Below are 21,199 nucleotides of genomic sequence, written 5' to 3'. Positions count from 1 at the left end.
AGCTTGGAAATTTTACCTTTACAATTTCTGGTACTGGGTCGTGGAAAAAAAATATTTTAAGAGGAGGATTCGGGTTAGCAGGTATAGAAATCAGCATATCAAATCAGGATTAGAGCTTGGCCCTACTTCTTGTGCTGTGGCCACTTAATTCCTGTACTTTTTATCTAAAGTGCAAATACTTTGGGTATTTTCTACACACATTTCTTTTTTTTTCCTTTTATTCTTTATGTAGACACTATTTATTAAACTTTAACTGTTCATTTTCTACATAAGCAACCTTTTTATTGTCCTGCTATTGTTTTGGGTTGGAAGGTGAGATCTGAGATAACTGTTTTATTTCCTCCTTGGGTATATGAATGAAACATTGAGATCTTTGAGTAAATATAGCATGCTATTCGTCATAAAATGGTGAAAATAACTTAATTTGTTTTTCAGGGCACATGCTGCTGAACTTAAGTTGTGGCAAGCAAGATTTTTTAAAGGAGGTTGTGGAGTCTTTTGCCAATAAAAGTGGACAGTCTGCCCTGTATGATGCTCTGTTTTCTAGTCAATCACCTAAGGAGAGATCTTTCCTTGGTAGTGATGATATTGGAAACATTGATGTACAAACTCCAGAGCCTGGTGATTTGGCTAGATATGATGTTGGTGAGTTTTATCTTTCATAGACAATCTTCTGCATCTTATTCTTTATATATTAGGAGGAAAGTAAATTACCCATAATATCCTTACCCAGAAATAATGACTTTAGTTTTTTTTTGTTGTTGTTGTTAGGGGTTGGAGGATATGGATATGGGTGGCATGGGTAAATAGTTTACATATGCTACTTGTGTTGCCTATTTCATGAATTTTTTCCCATAGTATCTAATATTAAAACTTTAATATTTTTAATGGCAGCATAATCTTTTATGAGTTTTAGTTTGCTTAATACTTTGTATTGTTGGGCATCTGAGTTACCTCCAGTTTATTTTTACTTTTGAAAATAATGCTGTTATGATTACTTTAAAGTGTCTGCATTTTAAATTATTTCCATAGAAATTTCTAAAAACAAAATTTCTGAGACAAAAAGATGACCATCTTTAAGTCTCATAAATTGCCAAAACGCTATATCTCCGTTCTTTTAGAAGCCCATCAACTTTTAGTATTGAATTTCTTTTTTTTAAAATATTTTTTTAGTTGTAGTTGGACACAATACTTTTCTTTTATGTATTTATTCTATGTGGTGCTGAAGATCAAACCCAGCGCCTCATGGATGCTAGGCGAGCGTTTTGCCCCTGAGCCAAAACCCAGCCCCAGTAGTGAATTTCTTGTAGAAGAAAAGATCTCTTTACTACACTACTGGATGAATATAGTAGTACTCATTGTAATAATTCTTTTTTTTTTTTTTTTGAGAGAGAGAGAGAGAATTTATTTATTTAGTTAGTTTTTGGCGGACATAACATCTTTGTTTGTTTGTGGTGCTGAGGATTGAACCCTGGCCGCACAGATGCCAGGCAAGCATGCTACTGCTTGAGCCACATCCCCAGTCCTGTAATAATTCTTTATTGGCGGGGAAATATGTAGTTTTAAGATTATTGATTAGATTGGCATTCTTTGGCCTCTGTCAGTAGACTTTGCTTTATTGTTTATGGCAGGTCTGATTTTCTTAGCCTGGGAACTTCCTCATTCACAACTGGTTTATTAAAATTTTTAGTTATAAAGTATGAATGCATTTGATGAAGATCATGAGATTTTGCTGAGGACATATTTCCCCACCATCTCTGATACAGAAAAGCAGTTTGTATTTAAGATACATTTTACATGAGTTGTTAAATTAGTTGTGAAACTAATGGCCTAAATAGAATTTCCAAAACTCAAGCCATTTCTTTTTTCCTTTTTTTTCAGGTGCTATTCGAGCACACAATGGTAGTCTTCAGCACCTTACTTGGCTTGGCTTGCAATGGAATTCACTGCCTGCTTTACCTGCAATTCGAAAATGGCTGAAACAGCTTTTTCATCATTTGCCTCAAGAAACCTCACGACTTGAAACAAATGCACCTGAATCAATATGTCTTTTAGATCTTGAAGTAAGCAAAGAATTTAACAAATTAAATATTTTAAGTTTTGTTTAATTTTTTCCTAATGGAAATTAATTTGTTTTTTTTAAAAAAAAAACAAACAGGTATTTTTACTTGGAGTAATATATACCAGCCACTTACAATTAAAGGAGAAGTATAATTCTCACTGCAGCTCCTATCAGCCATTGTGCTTGCCACTTCCTGTGTGTAAACAACTTTGTACAGAAAGACAAAAATCTTGGTGGGATGCAGTCTGTAACCTAATTCACAGAAAGGCAATGTAAGTAATAAAACAAAGTTGTTTTTTTTTTTTTAAACTACTTCTTTCATTTCATGAATATTTAACTTGTAATATGACAGTTAACTTACATTTAAGTTTTCAGCTATGTGTTTTAAAGCAATTTTATTAAATAAAAGTTTTGTTTTAGACCTGGAACTTCAGCAAAATTACGACTTCTGGTTCAGCATGAAATTAACACTTTAAGAGCCCAGGAAAAACATGGCCTTCAACCTGCTCTGCTTGTATACTGGGCAAAATGCCTTCAGAAAACAGTGAGTTACATTAAAGTATAAACTTTTTTTTTTTTTTTAAAGAACATTGTCTTGGTGCTGGAGTCATGGCTCAGCAGTAGTGCGCTTGCCTCATACATGCAAGGCCCTGGGTTTGATCTTCAGCACCACATAAAAATAAATAAGTAAATAAAATAAAGTTAAAAATGTCTCCCAAGATTTAAAAAAAAAAAACAAAAAAACATTGTCTTAGTTTTGAAAAACCAAGAATACTAGCTTGTTAATATTAGTGCCCGTTCAAGTGTTTTTAAATTTTGCTATAAATGAGTTAATGTAATTAAACATAAGCACTTAGTATACCCATAGTATTGTTATTACTTAAAAATTAAGTCATGATTTTTGTGTGTGAGGGGGTGGTGGTGGTTGGCAGTGCTGGGAATTGAGCCCAGGGCCTTTTGCATGTGAAGCAAGCACTATACCAATTGAGCTATATCCTTAGCCCATATGTATTTTTTTGTACCAGGGCTTGTATCCAGAGATGGTTTACCACTGAGCCACATCCCTCGCCTTTTTTAATATTTTATTTAGAGATAGGGTTCGCTGAGTTGCTTAGGACCTCTTTAAATTGATAAGGCTGTTTAAACTCAAAATCCTCCTGCCTCTGCCTCCAGAGCTGCTGGGATTACAGGTGTGTGCCACGCTTGGCAAGTTATGATAGTTATTATCCAGCTTGTAAATCGATAGCTTGTAAATTATCCAGCTTGTAAATTGGGTAGCTTAAGTCTTTGTAGGTAAGGGCATTATAGCTCTTTTTAATTATTTGAGGTCTTTTCTCTGTCAAGAGTGGATGTAGATGCTAGTTCTTTGACCAAACTCTTGACACTTTTAGTTTGATTTTGGCTACCTAAAAATGATAATTCTTAAAAATAGAGTAGGCTGTCTCATTTGGTAGTATCACTAAAAAGTGTTTAAAAGTCTATAGGGTATGGTGACACTTGCCTGTAATCCCAGCAGTGGTTTGAAGGCTGAGGCAGGAGGATTACAAATACAAAGCCAGCATCAGCAGTTTATCGAGGTCCTAATAAGCAACTCAGTGAGATCCTGTCCCAAAATAAAAAATTAAAATGGCTGGGGATGTGACTCAGTGATTTGATTAAGTGTCCGCAGGTTCAGTTAGTACCAAAAAAAAAAAAAGGCTTAACCTTATTATTGAACTATTCTCTGGTATTACAGTGATGATGAATTATTTTCTTATTTGGGAAGTTACTCAAAATGAATGAGTAAAAATTTTTACTTAAAAATTTTCACTAGTTCTTAGGATTTGTAAATGAATATTTAGATTTGCTCATATGTATTTATTATGGTTGTATGCTTCTGTCTTCCTGTTTTAGGGCAGCAGTCTTAATTCTTTTTATGATCAACGGGAATACATAAGCAGAAGTGTTCATTATTGGAAGAAAGTTATACCATTGTTGAAGACAATCAAAAAGAAAAGCAGTATTCCTGAACCTACTGATCCTTTGTTTAAACATTTTCATAGTGCAGACATTCAGGTAACTGAGAATCTCCTGGCAAATTAACTGTTTGCAGTTGATAAAGAAATAAGAGATTTTAACTGCTTAAATACATTGCCTTGCTGTTAAATGATATGTTTGTTTTCATAATCCACTAGCTGACATAAATATCACATGAAAGATTAATGAGATCATTTAGGTTTGATTTGCTGAATAGAAGCAGTTTGACTAAAAACTACTAAATGATTTAGGCATCTGAAGTTGGTGAATATGAAGAAGATGCACATATAACTTTTGCTATATTGGATGTGGTTAATGGAAATATAGAAGACGCTCTGACTGCCTTTGAATCTATAAAAAGTGTTGTTTCTTACTGGAATCTTGCACTGGTAAGTAAATGTACTTGAATTAAGAGGTTTTTTTGTTTGTTTGTTTGTTTAAAAAGTCTGATTGTTTCATAAAACCACTGTTTATATAGATTTTTCACAGGAAAGCAGAAGACATTGAAAATGATTCCCTTTCTCCTGAAGAACAAGAAGAATGCAAAAATTATCTGCGAAAGACCAGGGACTACCTAATAAAGATTTTAGATGACAGTGATTCAAATCTTTCAGTGGTCCAGAAAGTAAGTTGGTGCTTGTTATCTGTAATTTAATAATATTGATAAGTGGATAATGGATTTTTTGCCTTAGTTTTATATTTTGGTAATTCCCAAATCATCTTGTCATTGGTGTACAGAAGTAGTGTGTGAGTATAGATGCTTAATTCACTTGCCTTTTTCTTAGGTTGGGTATTTTTTTTTAAACTTGGTAATGTGTGTATGTGTGTGTGTGTGTGTGTGTGTGTGTATATATATATATATACACACTCATAGGAAAGTAGTTGGGAAAATTGAAAAAAAAAATTTTAAACTTTATTTATTTATTTATTTAGTTGTTGAAGTTGGACACAATATCTTTATTTTACTTATTTTTTTTTTATGTGGTGCTGAGGATTGAACCCAGCGCCTCACATGTGCTGGGCAAGTAGCTCTACCACTGAGCCACAACCCCAGCCCCTTGAAAAAAATTTTAAGGTAGACATTTATTAATTTTGGGTTTTTTTAGCAGTATAATCAAAACAAATATTGTAACCTCAGGACTAGTTCCTAATAAATTTTGCTTAAATGAGAAATTTTAGAATATTTATTTTTATCTTTGTCATCTGCTATGAACTATTCTTGTTTTCTCGCTGTCAGCAGTTGGAGACTGTGGTGATAGAATTCAATTATGTTCAGATTTTCTTCTAAGTATTTTGTTACATACTTTGTGTTGCTGTTTAGATTAGTGCTTATGTTATCTGGTGCATTCCAGCATACGTATTTCTCTTTCTGTTCTAATCATTTAAGGAAAATCAGGAACTTATTTACTTTGTTCATGTGGAAAATCTTGTGAGGTTTATAGTTCTCTACTGTTATTATGACTTATGGAAGTAATAGAAAGAGTATGGACTTGAAAATCAGAAGACTTAAGATAATATGACACTTTCACATTTATCATTATTTAAAGTATAAAGTGCTTGTTAAAAATTGATGAAAATTTAAACATTATTAAGGTAGAGTCTTTATATTTGTTTTAGAGATATTTGGTAGTTTTGCTAACTAAACCCTTGACTAATAATGCCTTTTGTTTTTAGTTGCCTGTGCCACTGGAGTCTGTAAAAGAGATGCTTAACTCAGTAATGCAGGAACTTGAAGATTATAGTGATGGAGGTCCTCTTTATAAAAATGGTTGTTTGCGAAATGCAGATTCAGAAATAAAACATTCTACACCATCTCCCACAAAATATTCTCTATCACCAAGTAAAAGTTACAAGGTAAGTAGGAAGGAAATGAGTCACTCTATTGGGGAATATGCTGCTTCTTTACTAAATGTTGCAAATACGGTTATGTTGTTTGTTTTTTAGTATTCTCCCAAAACACCTCCTCGATGGGCAGAAGATCAAAACTCTCTATTGAAAATGATCTGCCAACAAGTAGAGGCCATTAAGGTAAATCACTTAATTTCTTTAACTACTTATTCCTATATTCCTTCCCTGACTACTTCCTCACTTTCTAAGGTTGCTCAGAATGTTCCCCTTACCATACTACTATGAAATCATACTATGTTTTACACACCTTTGTCTTGACCCTTACCATATTTGTTGAAATTACTTTTGTCTCTGACCCTTCCATGAAACCTACTTTCTTAAAAAATAGTCTGTCCTCTGATCCTTGACAAAGGTGCCAAAAACCTACATTGGAGAAAAGATAGCCTTTTTAATAAATGGTGCTGGGAAAACTGGTTTTCCATATGTAGAAGAATGAAGCAAGACCCTTATCTCTCACTCTGCAGAAAAATCAACTCAAAATGGATCAAAGACCTCAGAATTATATCAGAAAGTATACAACTCCTGGAAGAAAACATAGGGTCAGCACTTCAGCTTTTAGGCACAGGCAGTGACTTTCTCAGTAGGATCCCTAAATCTTAGGAAATAATGCCTAGAATTAATAAATGGGACATATCAAAAAGCTTCTGCACAGCAAAGGGAACAATTAGGGATAAGAAAAGAGAATCTACAGAATGTGTGAAAATCTTTGCTAGTTACTCTGCTGACAGAGGATTAATATCTATAATATATAAAGGTCTCATGAAACTTTACACATACACATACACACACATAAATCCTTTTAATAAATGAGTAAATGAATTAAACAAAAAGAAATACAGATGGCCAACAAATACATGAAAAAATGTTCAGTATCATTAGCAATTAGGGAAGTTTGAATCAAAACTACACTGTAGGGACAGGGTTGTGGCTTAGTGGTAGAGCGCTTGCCTAACTTATGTGAGGCACTGGGTTTAATCCTTGGCACCACATAAAAATAAACAAATAAAATAAAAGCATTGTGTCCATCTACAGAAAAAAAATGTTAAAAAAAAAAAAACTTGATTTTTATCTTATGCCAGTCAGAATGACTGGCATTAAGAGAGAATGTAGAGAAAAAGGAATACTTTACACTGTTGGTGGGCATGTATACTAATACAACTACTGTGGAAATCAGTGTGGAGGCATGGAACCAACATATGCCTGAGATACACCACTTCTCATTATTTACCCTGAAGAAATTAAAGGCATTTTACTGCAATGATTACATGCATACCCATGTTTATAGCATCACAATTCAAACTATGGAACCAGACCAGATGAGGTGTCCATCAATAGATGAATGGATAAAGAAAATGTGACACACACTGGAGTTTTATTCAGACATAACAAAAATGAAACTGCCATTTGCAGGAAAATGGATGGAACTAGAGGCCATCATGTTATGCTTAATAAGTAAAATTCAGAAAGTCGAGGGTCATAGGTTCTCTCATATGTGGAAGCTAAAGAGGGAAAACGGAAAACAGCGTTGAGGATGGGTCTCCTAAAAATCAAAAGGAGATTAATAGAGGAAAGAGACCCAAGGAGTGGAAGGTAGGGGAATGCTGAGGAGCGATATATTATATTGTTATATTGTGTGCATGTATGAATATAAAACAAATCCCATTAATATGTCCAACTGTAATGTACGAATAAAAAATATGGAAGGAAAAAATCAGAGACTGTTGTTGGATGTGGTGATGCATACCTGTGCTACCCAGGAAATTAAGTTAGTAACTAGAAGTTCAAAGCAGGTCTGGAGAACTTTGTGAGAACCTATCTCAAAATAAAAAGGACTCAGGGGCTGGGGATGTGGCTCAGGCGGTAGTGCGCTTGACTGGCATGCCAGTGGCCCAGGTTCGATCCTCAGCACCACATACAAACAAAGATGTTGTGTCCGCTGAAAACTAAAAAATAAATATTAAGAAAAAATAAAAATAAAAAATAAAAAGGACTCTGGGATATAGCTATCCCCAATACTGCCATAAGCAGAGACTGTTTTATTCAAAACATACCATGATTCCTGGCATGAAGGTTCCTAAATGATCAAATCAAACTACTGAAATATACTAATTATGCTTTGTTCTATGAATTAATTTCTCAAATTGGCCGTGAATGAGGTTTGGGTCAAATTTATAGTTAGGAATTGAAAAGTGGTCTTTAAGCTTCTGAAAGTTTTATTTATTTATTTATTTAAAAATAATTTTTTACTTATACCTGGACACAATGTCTTTATTTATTTATTTATTTATTTATTTTTATGTGGTGCTGAGAATCAAAACCACAGCCTCACATGTATGGGACAAGTGCTGTGTCACTGAGCCACAACCCCAGCCCTGCTTTGGAAAGTTTTTATCTTTAAAAAAATTTTTTTTTTGTACTTGTAGATGGACAGCATACCTTTATTTATTTTTGTATGTGATGCTAAGATCAAACCCAGTGCCTCACACATGCTAGGCAAGTGCTCTGCCACTGAGCCGAAGCCCCAGCCCACAAGTTTTTATCTTTTTAAGTACTTTCATATGAATTTGGCTTTATTATGTAAGGAATTCAATTTTATATCATAGCACTCAAAGAGGCTTTAGTTCTTTGGAATTGCGGTTACTAGTAGATTTTTTTTACACTCTCATTGGACAAGAAGCTAGTAGACTCTGCCACTACTTAATAATGATCTTGGGGGGCCTGAGTTTGTGGCTCAGTGGTAGCATGCTCGCCTAGCATGCATGAGGCACTGGGTTCGATCCTCAGCAGCACATGAAAATAAAGACAATAAAGTCCATCAACAACTGGAAAAAAAAAATGATTTTGGGCCAGTCCCTTATTTTAGTCTGTTCGGCTTCTCATTTGAAAAGTGAAATCAGTTTAAAATCAGGTCCAATCACATTTTCCAATTCATTGAATTTTTAGAACTATGATTATAGCTTGGATTGCAAATTCAAAACTATGGACCAGAGACCATTAGTGTCTAAGTTTTCCAGTCAATTCTACCAGTTTCTGACACTTAAAATCAATCTATCTATCTATCTATCTATCTATCTATCTATCTATATTTTATTTGTTGATAGGACTTTATTTTATTCATTTATTTATATATGGTGCTAAGAATCTAACCCAGTGCCTTACACATGCTAGGCAAGCGCTGTCACTGAGCCATAACCCCAGCCCAGTTTCTTACTCTTGAATGTGCAATATCTCAAATAGGTACATAGATGAATAAATAAGAAAATTGTTATTCAGCTTGAAGTATTTAGATTTAAGTATGTTTGTCCTGGCATTGGTTCCTGCATGATATTGTTAAATGTTTAAAATTACTTGGTTTTTTTTCCTTCCAATAGAAAGAAATGCAGGAGTTGAAACTAAATAGCAGTTTAAATAGAGTTGAAACTAAATATGGCTTTCTGAGAAATTTTTATTTCTGATGCTTCTTTTAGAAGACCACACTACAAATCTAGACAAAGAATTCTAGACAGACGTGCTAGATTTGTTTCTTACCTTGCTTATTGTAACTGATCTGATTCCTGGGCTAAGAGAAGTTTGAAACTTAAAAATTCAACCTGTTTGATACCCCAATATAGTTTTTTTTTTTTTTAAAGAAACAATTTCTTGGGCTGGGGATGTGGCTCAAGCGGTAGCGCGCTCGCCTGGCATGCATGCGGCCCAGGTTCGACCCTCAGCACCACATACCAACAAAGATGTTGTGTCCACCGAGAACTAAAAAATAAATATTAAAAAAAATTCTCTCTCTCCTCTCTCACTCTCTCTTTAAAAAAAAAAAAAATCTTTAAAAAAAAATAAAGAAACAATTTCTTGATAAATGCCAATTTTATAAAGGGACATTTTGTGGATTCTGGGGTTAGGTAAGTTGTCATCATTTAGTTGTTTATAAAGTAACAAATTGGATAGTTTGCCACATAGCTATATTAGAAAACAATATAACTGCTCTCTTGTCTAGGCAGTAGAGTGGTATTAAAAAACATTTTTTTGATTTAGATCTGGATCAAACTCTAGTTGTGTCATTTCTTGCATCTCTTTCTCACTTTAAGGTATGAGTTATACTGTCCCATCTAAAAGTGTGTTAGCATTAATTCAGAAGTACAGAGCCTGGAACATATATAACTAAGTTCTGGGCAAGTACAATTCTTTTTTGCTGATGGAGCATTTGAGCTTCACCTTGAGAATTACTATTAGTTTGTTATATCATATGACAGTATGTATCAAGAATTGAGTTTTGGTGTTGAGTAGTCCATATAGATCAAAGAATACAGCAGCATGGAAAGGAGACTGTAGCCAGGATGCTTAGGTTGAAACTACTTGAGGACCATGAATGTCAGAGAAAGAAGTTAATTATAGGCCTTGTTTATTTTGAGTCAGGAAGTGTCTTGGCTGGGGCTCAACTTTACAAAGATTAATGTAGGCAAGTGTGGAAGGAAAGTGGATATGAGATAATTTAGGTAGTTATTTAGTTTTTTAGGTTAAAGTGAATGAATTAGGTAGGTGGAATTAAGGAGAGAAAGAATGGGAATGGATAAATTTTAACAAATTAAGAATCATGTTTTTGTTGTCCAGATTTCATTAGTATCTCTTAAAAGGTATCATCAGTGTTTTTTAAAATATTTATGTTTTTAGCTATAGGTGGACACGATATCTTTATTTTATTTTTATGTGGTGTTGAGGATTGAACCCGGTGCCTCACGCATGGTAGGTGAGCACTCTACTGTGAGCCACAACCCAGCCCTGGTATCATCAGGTTTTAGATATAAGTATTGTGTTTGTCCTAGCATTGTGTCTTGTATTATATAAAATTACTTCCTTTTTTTCCTTCCAATAGAAAGAAATGCAAGAGTTGAAACTAAATAGCAGTAACTCAGCATCCCCTCATCGGTGGCCCGCAGAGAATTATGGACCAGATCCAGTGCCTGATGGGTATCAAGGATCACAGACTTTTCATGGGGCTCCATTAACAGGTAAGCTGGCAACTGAATAATCTCCAGATTTTAGTAAGATTACCCACTCACCCCCACCCCCTTTTTTTGCACAGTGCTGGGAATTAAAGTGAAGGCCTCTTGCATGTATACTCTGTCTCTGAGCTGTATTCCTAGACTCTTTTTCATTTAAATAGATAAATTATGAAATCAGCTTATCTGTAGTTTGATATACATGTCAGTTATATGATTACTTATAATTACTTAAAAATCTATATTTGATATTACTGAGAATTTATAACTCGAAGCAAAAAATCAAGCTTTATCTGATTCCATTTCGACGCTTAAAGAACCCTTTAATGTATATCTTAGATGAGCTGAATCTTAGGTGGAATTATTCCTTAAATTGAGAAATGTTAACAGATATAATTATGCACCAAGAGGTATCTAATTAAGAACTTAAACCTCTTGGGAGTATTTTGATAATCTAAAGAGAGGCAGAACATTAATACAGAATTTAATTTGAAATACCATGCACAGAAAAAAAAAGGAATTTGGTTTTTTAGTTGTTCTTTGTCACTTATTAGCTGTGTAAGTAAACCTGGAGATAATACTTGCCTCTATAATTACTATGAGCATTTGTATATGTGCAGGTAGGTATGGGAATTTCTTTGGCATTTATACAATATATAGCAAATACCAAATGAATCAAGATTACTAATTGTACTTAACTGTGATTTGGCTATGTGCAAAAGTGCTTTTTTAAAAATTTTATTTATTTACAATAACTCAGTGGTAGGTACCATTATTAATCCCAACTTTATAGATGAAGAAGTGAGTGTAGAAAGATAGGTAACTTATTTATCAGTTACTGATGGAGCTGTAATCCAGACTATAAGTTATCTGACTCAAAGCAACTTGCCAATATGATACATTGGCTCCAGGCAGCCAGAAATGTGAATAAAAATAGATTTCTTTTACTTGAGACAAATTTCCCAAATGCTGTAGATTGAGCACACCATTCCAAATATCTGAATCTTAAAAACCCCAAAATCTGAAAACTTTTTTTTGCATGCCAGTTTATAAATGAAAATCCTACATCTGACCTCATGTGCAAGTTGCAGTCAGAATATAGTTGCATTAAAAATATTATATAAAATAATTTACAGTGAATGTATGTAAGGTATATATGAAACATGAGTGAATTTCATGTTTAGACTTGGGCTCCATTCCCAAGACATCCCATTAGGTGTATGCAAATATTCTAAAATCTGAAAACACTTCTTTCTAAGCCCAAACATTTTGGTTAAGGGATACTCAACCGATAGTAATGCATGTATTTTTTTTTCCCCCTACTTGCTTTTAACCCAGGAATGATTTAGAATAAGCAGATTTAGTTTAGATTATTAGTACATTTGTATGATGGCCCATAGTACGGCAACCCCATTGTATCCTCTTAGGACAGTGTCTTCTAAAGGCAAGCAAATAATGGAAAATCCTGTGAAGGCAAACTTACCAAATGTCGTAGTGAAAGATAAGTATATGAGATGTTTAGACTTTGCTCTCTTAAAATCCTTGTGCATTGTCTAGAGCCTTGTACAGTGAGAATAAAAAGACTGGTTAACCTTTTGTTTTTAAAAGTGTTATGGGCAGTGTCACTTGGTACCTTGTGGGTCACAACTATTTCATGTGTAGGTGTAAAAGGTCTTTTGGTTTTATAAGTATATAAACACAACATTCACGTTGTTTTATTCTTATAATGACCCTATGAAGTGTGAAGTAATACATCCTCATTTTACAGCTGAGGAAGATAAAGACTCAAGTGGCTTATTGACAGGTTCACAAAGTAACTTTGTGGCATGGAAAGGGAGAGAGCCCAGGTCTTCTAATTTCTATTCCTGTGTTCATAGACATTTTTTCCTCAACAAAAGTAAAAATATACCAAGATGGTTCTTGTCTTTCAAAACTAAGATGATAAAAAAAAGATGAATAAGCTTATTAGGAAATATTAAGAAGTGCTGAACAGTGTAAACTAAAAACTACCTTCCTATCAGAATCCTATTATCATTTTGGAGAATTTCTGTTTCTTTGTTTACATAAAGTATGTTTTATGACTGTTGTTATGTCATGTATAGATGAGTTTGCCAGCTTTTTAAATGTTACTTTAAATTTCAAGCATTTTTAAAAAGTATTACTTGAAAATACTACTAATGAGTATGTGGTATCTCCTCATGTAGAAGTATTGCAAATTCTGTTTCTTTATTTGTGTTTCTAGTTTGTGTTATCACAAATAATGCTGTGGACACACTCTAGAATTGTTGGCTGTTTTAAAAATTCAGTTTTTGCTCTTATTAGAAGTATCTCAGATGGGCTGGGGTTGTGGCTCAGTGGTAGAGCGCTTTTCTAGCCCGTGCGAGACCTGGGTTCGATCCTCAGCACCACATAAAAATAAATAAATAAAGGTGTTGTGTCCAACTACAACTAAAAAATAAATATTAAAAAAAGAAGTATCTCAAGAGTGTCCATTTATGCACTCTTGGTAATATTGACTGTTAACAATTTACAGAAACTTTGTTAGTTTGTAAAAGCAAAAATGACATCAGTTTTAAAGTTTTTTTTAAAATGTCATTCTCAACATAATCTCATTTCTTTCTTTCCTGAGTTATCTGTTCATGTAGTGATTTTTTTTTTTTTTTGTAGTAGATAATTTTTAGTAGATTATAAGAACTCTGTTTTTCCCACTGAGGTGTAGTGGTCATTGATAAAGTCTCTGTAGTTAAACTGCAGACTTTTAGGATTCTTGGCATATATTTATTACCTTGTTGTATTCCTGTTTCCTCCTCCTCAAAATAGGTCCAAAATAACTGCCTTTACCAGGTAGTTCCATTAGGTTTACAGATTCAAACGTGGGCTTCTGAATAGCCCTTTGTAGGTCTTTTTCAGTGCTTTCTGAGAGTCAATTGCTTGGCACCTCTAGAGTCACAATTTCTCTTTCTTCTTTCACAAATAGCCATAAAGGTGTTTTGCTTGTTTGATTTTCTGGTAAAACTGTCAAAACAGATCAAACACAGGAATGTTGTTGTGTATAATATGAGTGCCTTTTAGTTTGGTTTCCTGTAAAACTCACAAAATAGATGGAGCAAATAGTTTGCATATGAACATGAGTGTTTTTAATGTGTTTATTAGTATTTTAAGCAAAGGAACATTTTATATTACTTTTGAGATCCCTTTCATGAATTTGTTAGGTTATTTTAGATCTTAATAGCTTGACTTTATAAAATGCATCCTTGTCATTCTGCAGATTTTTGAGGCTTCCTTCAGTATTATAGCCTTTGAAGCCATCAGATGCAATTTGGTTTCTAAGTCCTTGCAGCTGTTGTATTTGCAGTATTTCTATGTTGATCCTGCTATTCCTTTTTGGATACCTATTTGTGGTGCTGAGGATTGAACCCAGGGACTTGTACATAAGCACTCTACCAACTGAGCTATATCCCCAGCCCTTAAGCACTTGTTCTTGTTGATCAAATTCGCGCTATATTCCGCTGCTTATTCTTTGTGTCACTTCTTGGACCCTCCCTCCCCGCCTTTTTGTGGTACTAGGATTGAACTCAGTAGTACTTTACCACTGGACTATATCCCAAATCCTTCTTAAATTTGCTTGCTTGTTTGGTTTTTGAGAAAGGACCTCACTCTTGCTTCAGTCTTCCGAGTTGCTGGGATTATTGGCACAGTATATACCTCACCCTGTTCTAGCAGTTTTTTCCTAGTTTGATAATCTTTATGGTGTATTTTGATATATAGAAATTTAAAAAATCTATCTAGCTAATTCTTTCTTTGGTTTCTATTACTTTTATATTTGTAGTTCTTATTTAGGTAGTCTTAACTGTAGTATAGACTTTAACAGTGTTTTCTTTTTTTTTTTTCCTTTTTTTTTTTTTTTAGTTGCAACTACTGGCCCTTCAGTATATTATAGTCAGTCACCAGCATATAATTCCCAGTATCTTCTCAGACCAGCAGCTAATGTTACTCCCACAAAGGTAACAAAGGAATAATTTATATATTTGTAACTATTTGTTTTTTTAATTGTTTGGGTGTTTTTTTTTTTTTTTTCAAGAAATTCAAGGGACTAGTTCAGTATTAAAGCTTATAATATCCCTCAGGATATGGACATTTTACATTTCTTTCTAGATACAGAAGTTATGCTTTTTGTCATGTTATTTTTGTGACATAACAATAAGTGTGAATATTTTGGATATTTTTAAAATGGGAGTGGTGATGTTGTTGGGTCCTTTATCTGTTTTGACAGAAATAGGACTAGAAATGTCCTTACTCTACCACTGTGTGGTAAGTAGTTCTATACTTGATGTGGTTATATAACTCTTGGTTAAGACCCAATATTACAGCAGTAGTTGAATGTGAGGGCTTTGAGGATAGTGGGTTAAGATATGCAGTTAGACCCTTGCTCTTCTGCTTATTGTGACCTTGGGCAAGTTTCTTAACCTCTCTATATCATATGCCTCATATGTAAAATGAGGATAAAATAATACTTTAGTTCATAGGGTTTTTGAAAATTTTTATGTTCAGAACAGTGCTCAGTTGGCACGTTAATAAATGCTCATTAAATATTAGTCTTCATTATCAATACTATTTATTGTTAATATCATTTGAGAAATTGTTTAATGAAGAAAATTTTCTATTGTAGATGTAGATCTTTAAGATTTTTTTTGTTAATTTTCATTATGTGTCAAGTATACATGCACTTATCTTTACAGTAATTTTCTTAATGAAGTTCTGTTTATCCTAGTATCTTCTTCACTTAATACTCAAGTTTGAAGTTTATGAGAAGTGATTTGTATCTAGTTCTTTGTTTTTATTTTTTAGACAATCTACAAAATGTTTTTAATTTTTTTCTTTTAGGGTCCGGTTTATGGCATGAATAGGCTTCCACCACAACAGCATATTTATGCCTATTCACAACAGATGCACACACCACCAGTGCAAAGCTCATCTTCTTGTATGTTCTCTCAGGAAATGTACGGTCCTCCGTTGCGTTTTGAATCTCCTGCAACAGGAATTCTGTCACCCAGGGGTGATGATTACTTTAATTACAATGTTCAGCAGACAAGCACAAATCCCCCTTTACCAGAACCAGGGTACTTCACAAAGCCTCCAGTTGCAGCTCATGCTTCAAGATCTGCAGATTCTAAAGTTTTAGAATTTGGAAAAACTAATTTTGTTCAGCCCATGCCGGGTGAAGCATTACGGCCATCATTGACAACACCGGCGCATACAACACAGCCAACTCCTTTTAAATTTAACTCAAATTTCAAGTCAAATGATGGTGACTTCACATTTTCTTCACCACAGGTTGTGACGCAACCCACTTCTACACCTTATAGTAACAGTGAAAGCCTTTTAGGTCTCCTGACTTCAGATAAACCTTTGCAAGGAGACAGCTATAGTGGACCAAAACCAGTTCCTGGTCAAACTGTTGGGCCTCGAAATACATTCAGTTTTGGAAGTAAAAATGTTTCTGGAATCTCATTTACAGAAAACATGGGACCAAATCAGCAAAAGAGTTCTGGTTTTCGTCGAAGTGATGATATGTTTACTTTCCATGGTCCAGGGAAATCTATATTTGGAGCACCTGCTCCAGAACCGACAAATAAGAGTCATGAAACAGATGGAGGAAGTGCCCACGGGGATGATGATGATGATGGTCCTCACTTTGAGCCTGTGGTACCACTTCCTGATAAAATTGAAGTAAAAACAGGTGAGGAAGATGAAGAAGAATTCTTCTGCAACCGTGCAAAATTGTTCCGTTTTGATGGAGAATCCAAAGAATGGAAGGAACGTGGGATCGGCAATGTAAAAATACTAAGGCATAAGACATCTGGTAAAATTCGACTTCTAATGAGACGAGAACAAGTATTGAAAATCTGTGCAAATCATTACATCAGTCCAGATATGAAACTGACACCAAATGCTGGATCAGACAGATCTTTTGTATGGCATGCCCTTGATTATGCAGATGAATTGCCAAAACCAGAACAGCTTGCTATTAGATTCAAAACTCCTGAGGAAGCAACACTTTTTAAGTGTAAGTTTGAAGAAGCCCAAAACCTTTTAAAAGCCTCAGGAACAAATGTAGCCAAAACACCAAATCAGACCATCAGAATTGTAAAAGAACCTGCAAGTCATGAGAACAAAGATATTTGCAAAAATGATGATGGAAACCTGAATTTTGAATTTCAAGTTGCAAAGAAAGAAGGCTCTTGGTGGCATTGTAACAGCTGCTCGTTAAAGAATGTTGCAACTGCTAAGCAATGTGTATCATGCCAAAATCTAAACCCAAGTAATAATGAACTCATAGGTTCATCATTAGTAGAAACTGGTTCTACTCCTAAAACTGGCCCAGAAAATGCTCAAGATAGATTTGCATCAATGACTCCAAAGAAAGAAGGCCACTGGGACTGTAGTATTTGTTTAGTAAGAAATGAACCTACTGTATCTAGGTGCATTGCATGTCAGAATACAAAGTCTCCTAACAAAACTGGATCTTCATTTGTTCATCAAAGTTCTTTTAAATTCAGCCAGGGAGATCTTCCTAAGTCTGTTAACAGTGATTTCAGATCTGTGTTTTCTGCAAAGGAAGGACACTGGGATTGCATTGTTTGTTTGGTAAGAAATGAAGCAAGCTCTACAAAATGTGTTGCTTGTCAGAATCCAAGAAAACAGAGTCTGCCTACTACTTCTGTTTCAGAACCTGCCTCTTTTAAGTTTGGTACTTCAGAGATCAGTGTAACTCCAAAGAGTGGATTTGAGGACATGTTTGCTAAGAAGGAAGGACAGTGGGATTGCAGTGTGTGTTTGGTAAGAAATGAAGCAAGCTGTACAAAATGTGTTGCTTGTCAGAATCCAAGAAAACAGAGTCTGCCTACTACTACTGTTTCAGAACCTGCCTCTTTTAAGTTTGGTACTTCAGAGATCAGTGTAACTCCAAAGAGTGGATTTGAGGACATGTTTGCTAAGAAGGAAGGACAATGGGATTGCAGTGTGTGTTTGGTAAGAAATGAAGCAAGCTCTGCAAAATGTGTTGCTTGTCAGAATCCAAGAAAACAGAGTCTACCTACTACTTCTGTTTCAGAACCTGCCTCTTTTAAGTTTGATACTTCAGAAATCAGTGTAACTCCAAAGAGTGGATTTGAGGACATGATTGTTAAGAAGGAAGGACAGTGGGATTGCAGTTCATGCTCAGTGCGAAATGAAGCAAATGCTACAAGATGTATTGCTTGTCAGAATCCTGCTAAGCCAAGTACATCCACTTCTGCTGTTCCAGCTTCTGCTTCTTTCAAGTTTGGTACTTCAGAGATAAGCAAGGTTCCAAAGAGTGGATTTGAGGGAATGTTCACCAAGAAGGATGGACAGTGGGATTGTAGTTTATGCTTAGTACGAAATGAAGCAAGTGCTACCCAATGTATTGCTTGTCAGAATCCAAATAAACAGAATCAGCCTACAACTGTTACAGCACCTGCCTCTTCAGAGGTAAGCAAGGCTCCAAAGAATGGATTTGAAGGAATGTTTGCCAAAAAGGAAGGACAGTGGGATTGTAGTGTTTGTTTTGTACAAAATGAGAGTACTTCTTTAAAATGTGTTGCTTGTGATGCTGCTAAACCAGCTCACAAACCTATTGCAGAAGCTCCTTCAGCTTTCACAGTGGGCTCAAAAACGAAGATAAATGACTCTTCTGAAAGTCGTGTGGGGACAGGATTTAAAGGTAACTTTCCAGAAAAAACTTCTAAATTTGGCATTACAGAGCAAGGATTTAAATTTGGGCATGCGGATCAAGAAAACACACCTTCATTTACATTTCAGGGTTCTTCTAATACAGAATTTAAGTCAATAAAAGAAGGATTTAGTTTTTCCATCCCTGTGTCTGCTGATGGGTTTAAATTTGGCATTCAAGAACAGGGAAATCAAGAGAAGAAAAGTGGAAAGCACCTTGAAAATGACACCAGTTCCCAGGCTCAGGATGTTCATAGTCAGAAGAGTAGCAGTGGTGTAATTTTTGGTCAGACAAGCAGCACTTTTACCTTTGCAGATCTTGCAAAGTCAACTTCAGGAGAAGGATTTCAATTTGGCAAGAAAGATCCTAATTTTAAGGGATTTTCAGGTGCTGGAGAAAAATTATTCTCATCGCAAAGTGGTAAAATGACTGAAAAAGCCAGCACTTCTGCTGATCTTGAGAAAGATGATGATGCCTATAAAACTGAGGACAGTGATGACATCCATTTTGAACCAGTAGTACAAATGCCTGAAAAAGTGGAACTTGTAACAGGAGAAGAAGATGAAAAAGTTCTGTATTCACAGCGAGTGAAATTATTTAGGTTTGATGCTGAGATAAGTCAGTGGAAAGAAAGGGGTTTGGGGAACTTAAAAATTCTCAAAAATGAAGTCAATGGTAAACTAAGAATGCTGATGCGAAGGGAACAAGTATTAAAAGTATGTGCCAATCACTGGATAACGACTACGATGAACCTCAAGCCTCTCTCTGGATCAGATCGAGCATGGATGTGGTTAGCTAGTGATTTCTCTGATGGCGATGCCAAACTGGAACAGCTGGCAGCAAAATTTAAAACACCAGAGTTAGCTGAAGAATTCAAGCAGAAATTTGAAGAGTGCCAGCGACTTCTGTTAGATATTCCACTTCAAACTCCCCATAAACTAGTTGATACTGGCAGAGCTGCCAAATTAATACAGAGAGCTGAGGAAATGAAGAGTGGACTGAAAGATTTCAAAACAGTTTTGACAAATGATCAAACAAAAGTCACTGATGAAGGGAATAAGAGTTCAGGTACAGATGCTGCCAGTGCCTCAGACACAACAGTCAAGCCAGATTCTGAAAACACTGGGCCCACTTTAGAGTGGGATAACTATGACTTAAGGGAAGATGCTTTGGATGATAGTGTAAGCAATAGCTCAGTACATGCTTCTCCATTGGCAAGCAGCCCTGTGAGAAAAAACCTCTTCCGCTTTGGTGAATCAACAACAGGATTTAACTTTAGTTTTAAATCTGCTTTGAGCCCATCTAAGTCTCCTGCCAAGTTGAATCAGAGTGGGACCTCTGTTGGCACTGATGAAGAATCTGATGTTACTCAAGAAGAAGAGAGAGATGGACAATACTTTGAACCTGTTGTACCTTTACCTGATCTAGTTCAAGTGTCCAGTGGTGAGGAAAATGAGCAAGTTGTTTTTAGTCACAGAGCAAAACTCTATAGATATGATAAAGATGTTAGTCAGTGGAAAGAAAGGGGCATTGGTGATATAAAGATCTTACAGAATTATGATAATAAGCAAGTTCGCATAGTGATGAGAAGAGACCAGGTATTAAAGCTTTGTGCCAATCACAGAATAACTCCAGACATGACTTTACAAAGTATGAAAGGGACAGAAAGAGTATGGGTGTGGACTGCCTGTGATTTTGCAGATGGAGAAAGAAAAGTAGAACATTTAGCCGTCCGTTTTAAACTACAGGATGTTGCAGACTCCTTTAAGAAAATTTTTGATGAAGCAAAAACAGCCCAAGAAAAAGATTCTTTGATAACACCTCATGTTTCTCGTTCAGGCACTCCTAGAGAGTCACCATGTGGCAAAATTGCTGTAGCTGTATTGGAAGAAACCACAAGAGAAAGGACAGATTTAATACAGGGTGATGATGTACCAGATGCAAATTCAGAAGTTGGAGAAGTGTCTAGCACATCTGAAACAACAACAAAAGCAGTGGTTTCTCCTCCAAAGTTTGTATTTGGTTCAGAGTCTGTGAAAAGCATTTTTAGTAGTGAAAAATCAAAACCATTTGCATTTGGCAATAGTTCAGCCACTGGGTCTTTGTTTGGATTTAGTTTTAATGCACCTTTGAAAAACCACAATAGTGAAACCAGTACAGTAGTCCAGAGTGGATCTGAAAGAAAAGTGGAACCTAACAAATGTGAACTTTCAGAGAACTCTGATATCAAAAAATCTTCAAATGGCAAAGTCAAAAGTCTATTTGCTTCCTTTCCAAAGGAGGAATCTTCAACTAATTACACATTTAAAACACCAGAAAAGGGTAAGTACTTAGTCTGTAGAGTTAAACACAACTTGTTTTTGTTTGGTTTTAGTATTCATATAATGCAAATTCTGCATATGACACTGATGTTTTAGTAAAATTGGGTCATAAATATTGCTTTGAGAACACCCAAAGGATTCTTGAGCA

The 21,199-nt window shown here is 35.1% G+C and overlaps 1 protein-coding gene across 9 annotated transcripts in view; it reads left to right on the top strand.

Moving 5' to 3' along the window:
• LOC101974817 (E3 SUMO-protein ligase RanBP2) overlaps positions 1 to 21,199 on the top strand; it is a 72,807-nt gene that overhangs the window by 33,138 nt on the left and 18,470 nt on the right. For 6 of the 9 annotated variants that reach the window (XM_078028840.1, XM_078028837.1, XM_078028838.1 and 3 more), the window contains exons 9-20: positions 436 to 645; positions 1,882 to 2,063; positions 2,159 to 2,334; positions 2,483 to 2,606; positions 3,956 to 4,117; positions 4,330 to 4,467; positions 4,557 to 4,703; positions 5,753 to 5,932; positions 6,023 to 6,106; positions 10,851 to 10,986; positions 14,887 to 14,981; positions 15,862 to 21,052. In XM_078028840.1, coding sequence (XP_077884966.1) covers positions 436 to 645; positions 1,882 to 2,063; positions 2,159 to 2,334; positions 2,483 to 2,606; positions 3,956 to 4,117; positions 4,330 to 4,467; positions 4,557 to 4,703; positions 5,753 to 5,932; positions 6,023 to 6,106; positions 10,851 to 10,986; positions 14,887 to 14,981; positions 15,862 to 21,052 — 6,825 coding nt within the window. Of the gene's footprint in view, positions 1 to 435; positions 646 to 1,881; positions 2,064 to 2,158; positions 2,335 to 2,482; positions 2,607 to 3,955; positions 4,118 to 4,329; positions 4,468 to 4,556; positions 4,704 to 5,752; positions 5,933 to 6,022; positions 6,107 to 10,850; positions 10,987 to 14,886; positions 14,982 to 15,861; positions 21,053 to 21,199 lie in introns of those variants that run through there. The other 3 variants (XM_078028843.1, XM_078028842.1, XM_078028841.1) reach the window with 3 other exon arrangements.

This window comes from Ictidomys tridecemlineatus, chromosome 12 (genome assembly GCF_052094955.1).
Source record: "Ictidomys tridecemlineatus isolate mIctTri1 chromosome 12, mIctTri1.hap1, whole genome shotgun sequence".
NCBI lineage: Eukaryota > Metazoa > Chordata > Mammalia > Rodentia > Sciuridae > Ictidomys > Ictidomys tridecemlineatus.
This window is presented reverse-complemented; position numbering and strand designations above follow the sequence as displayed.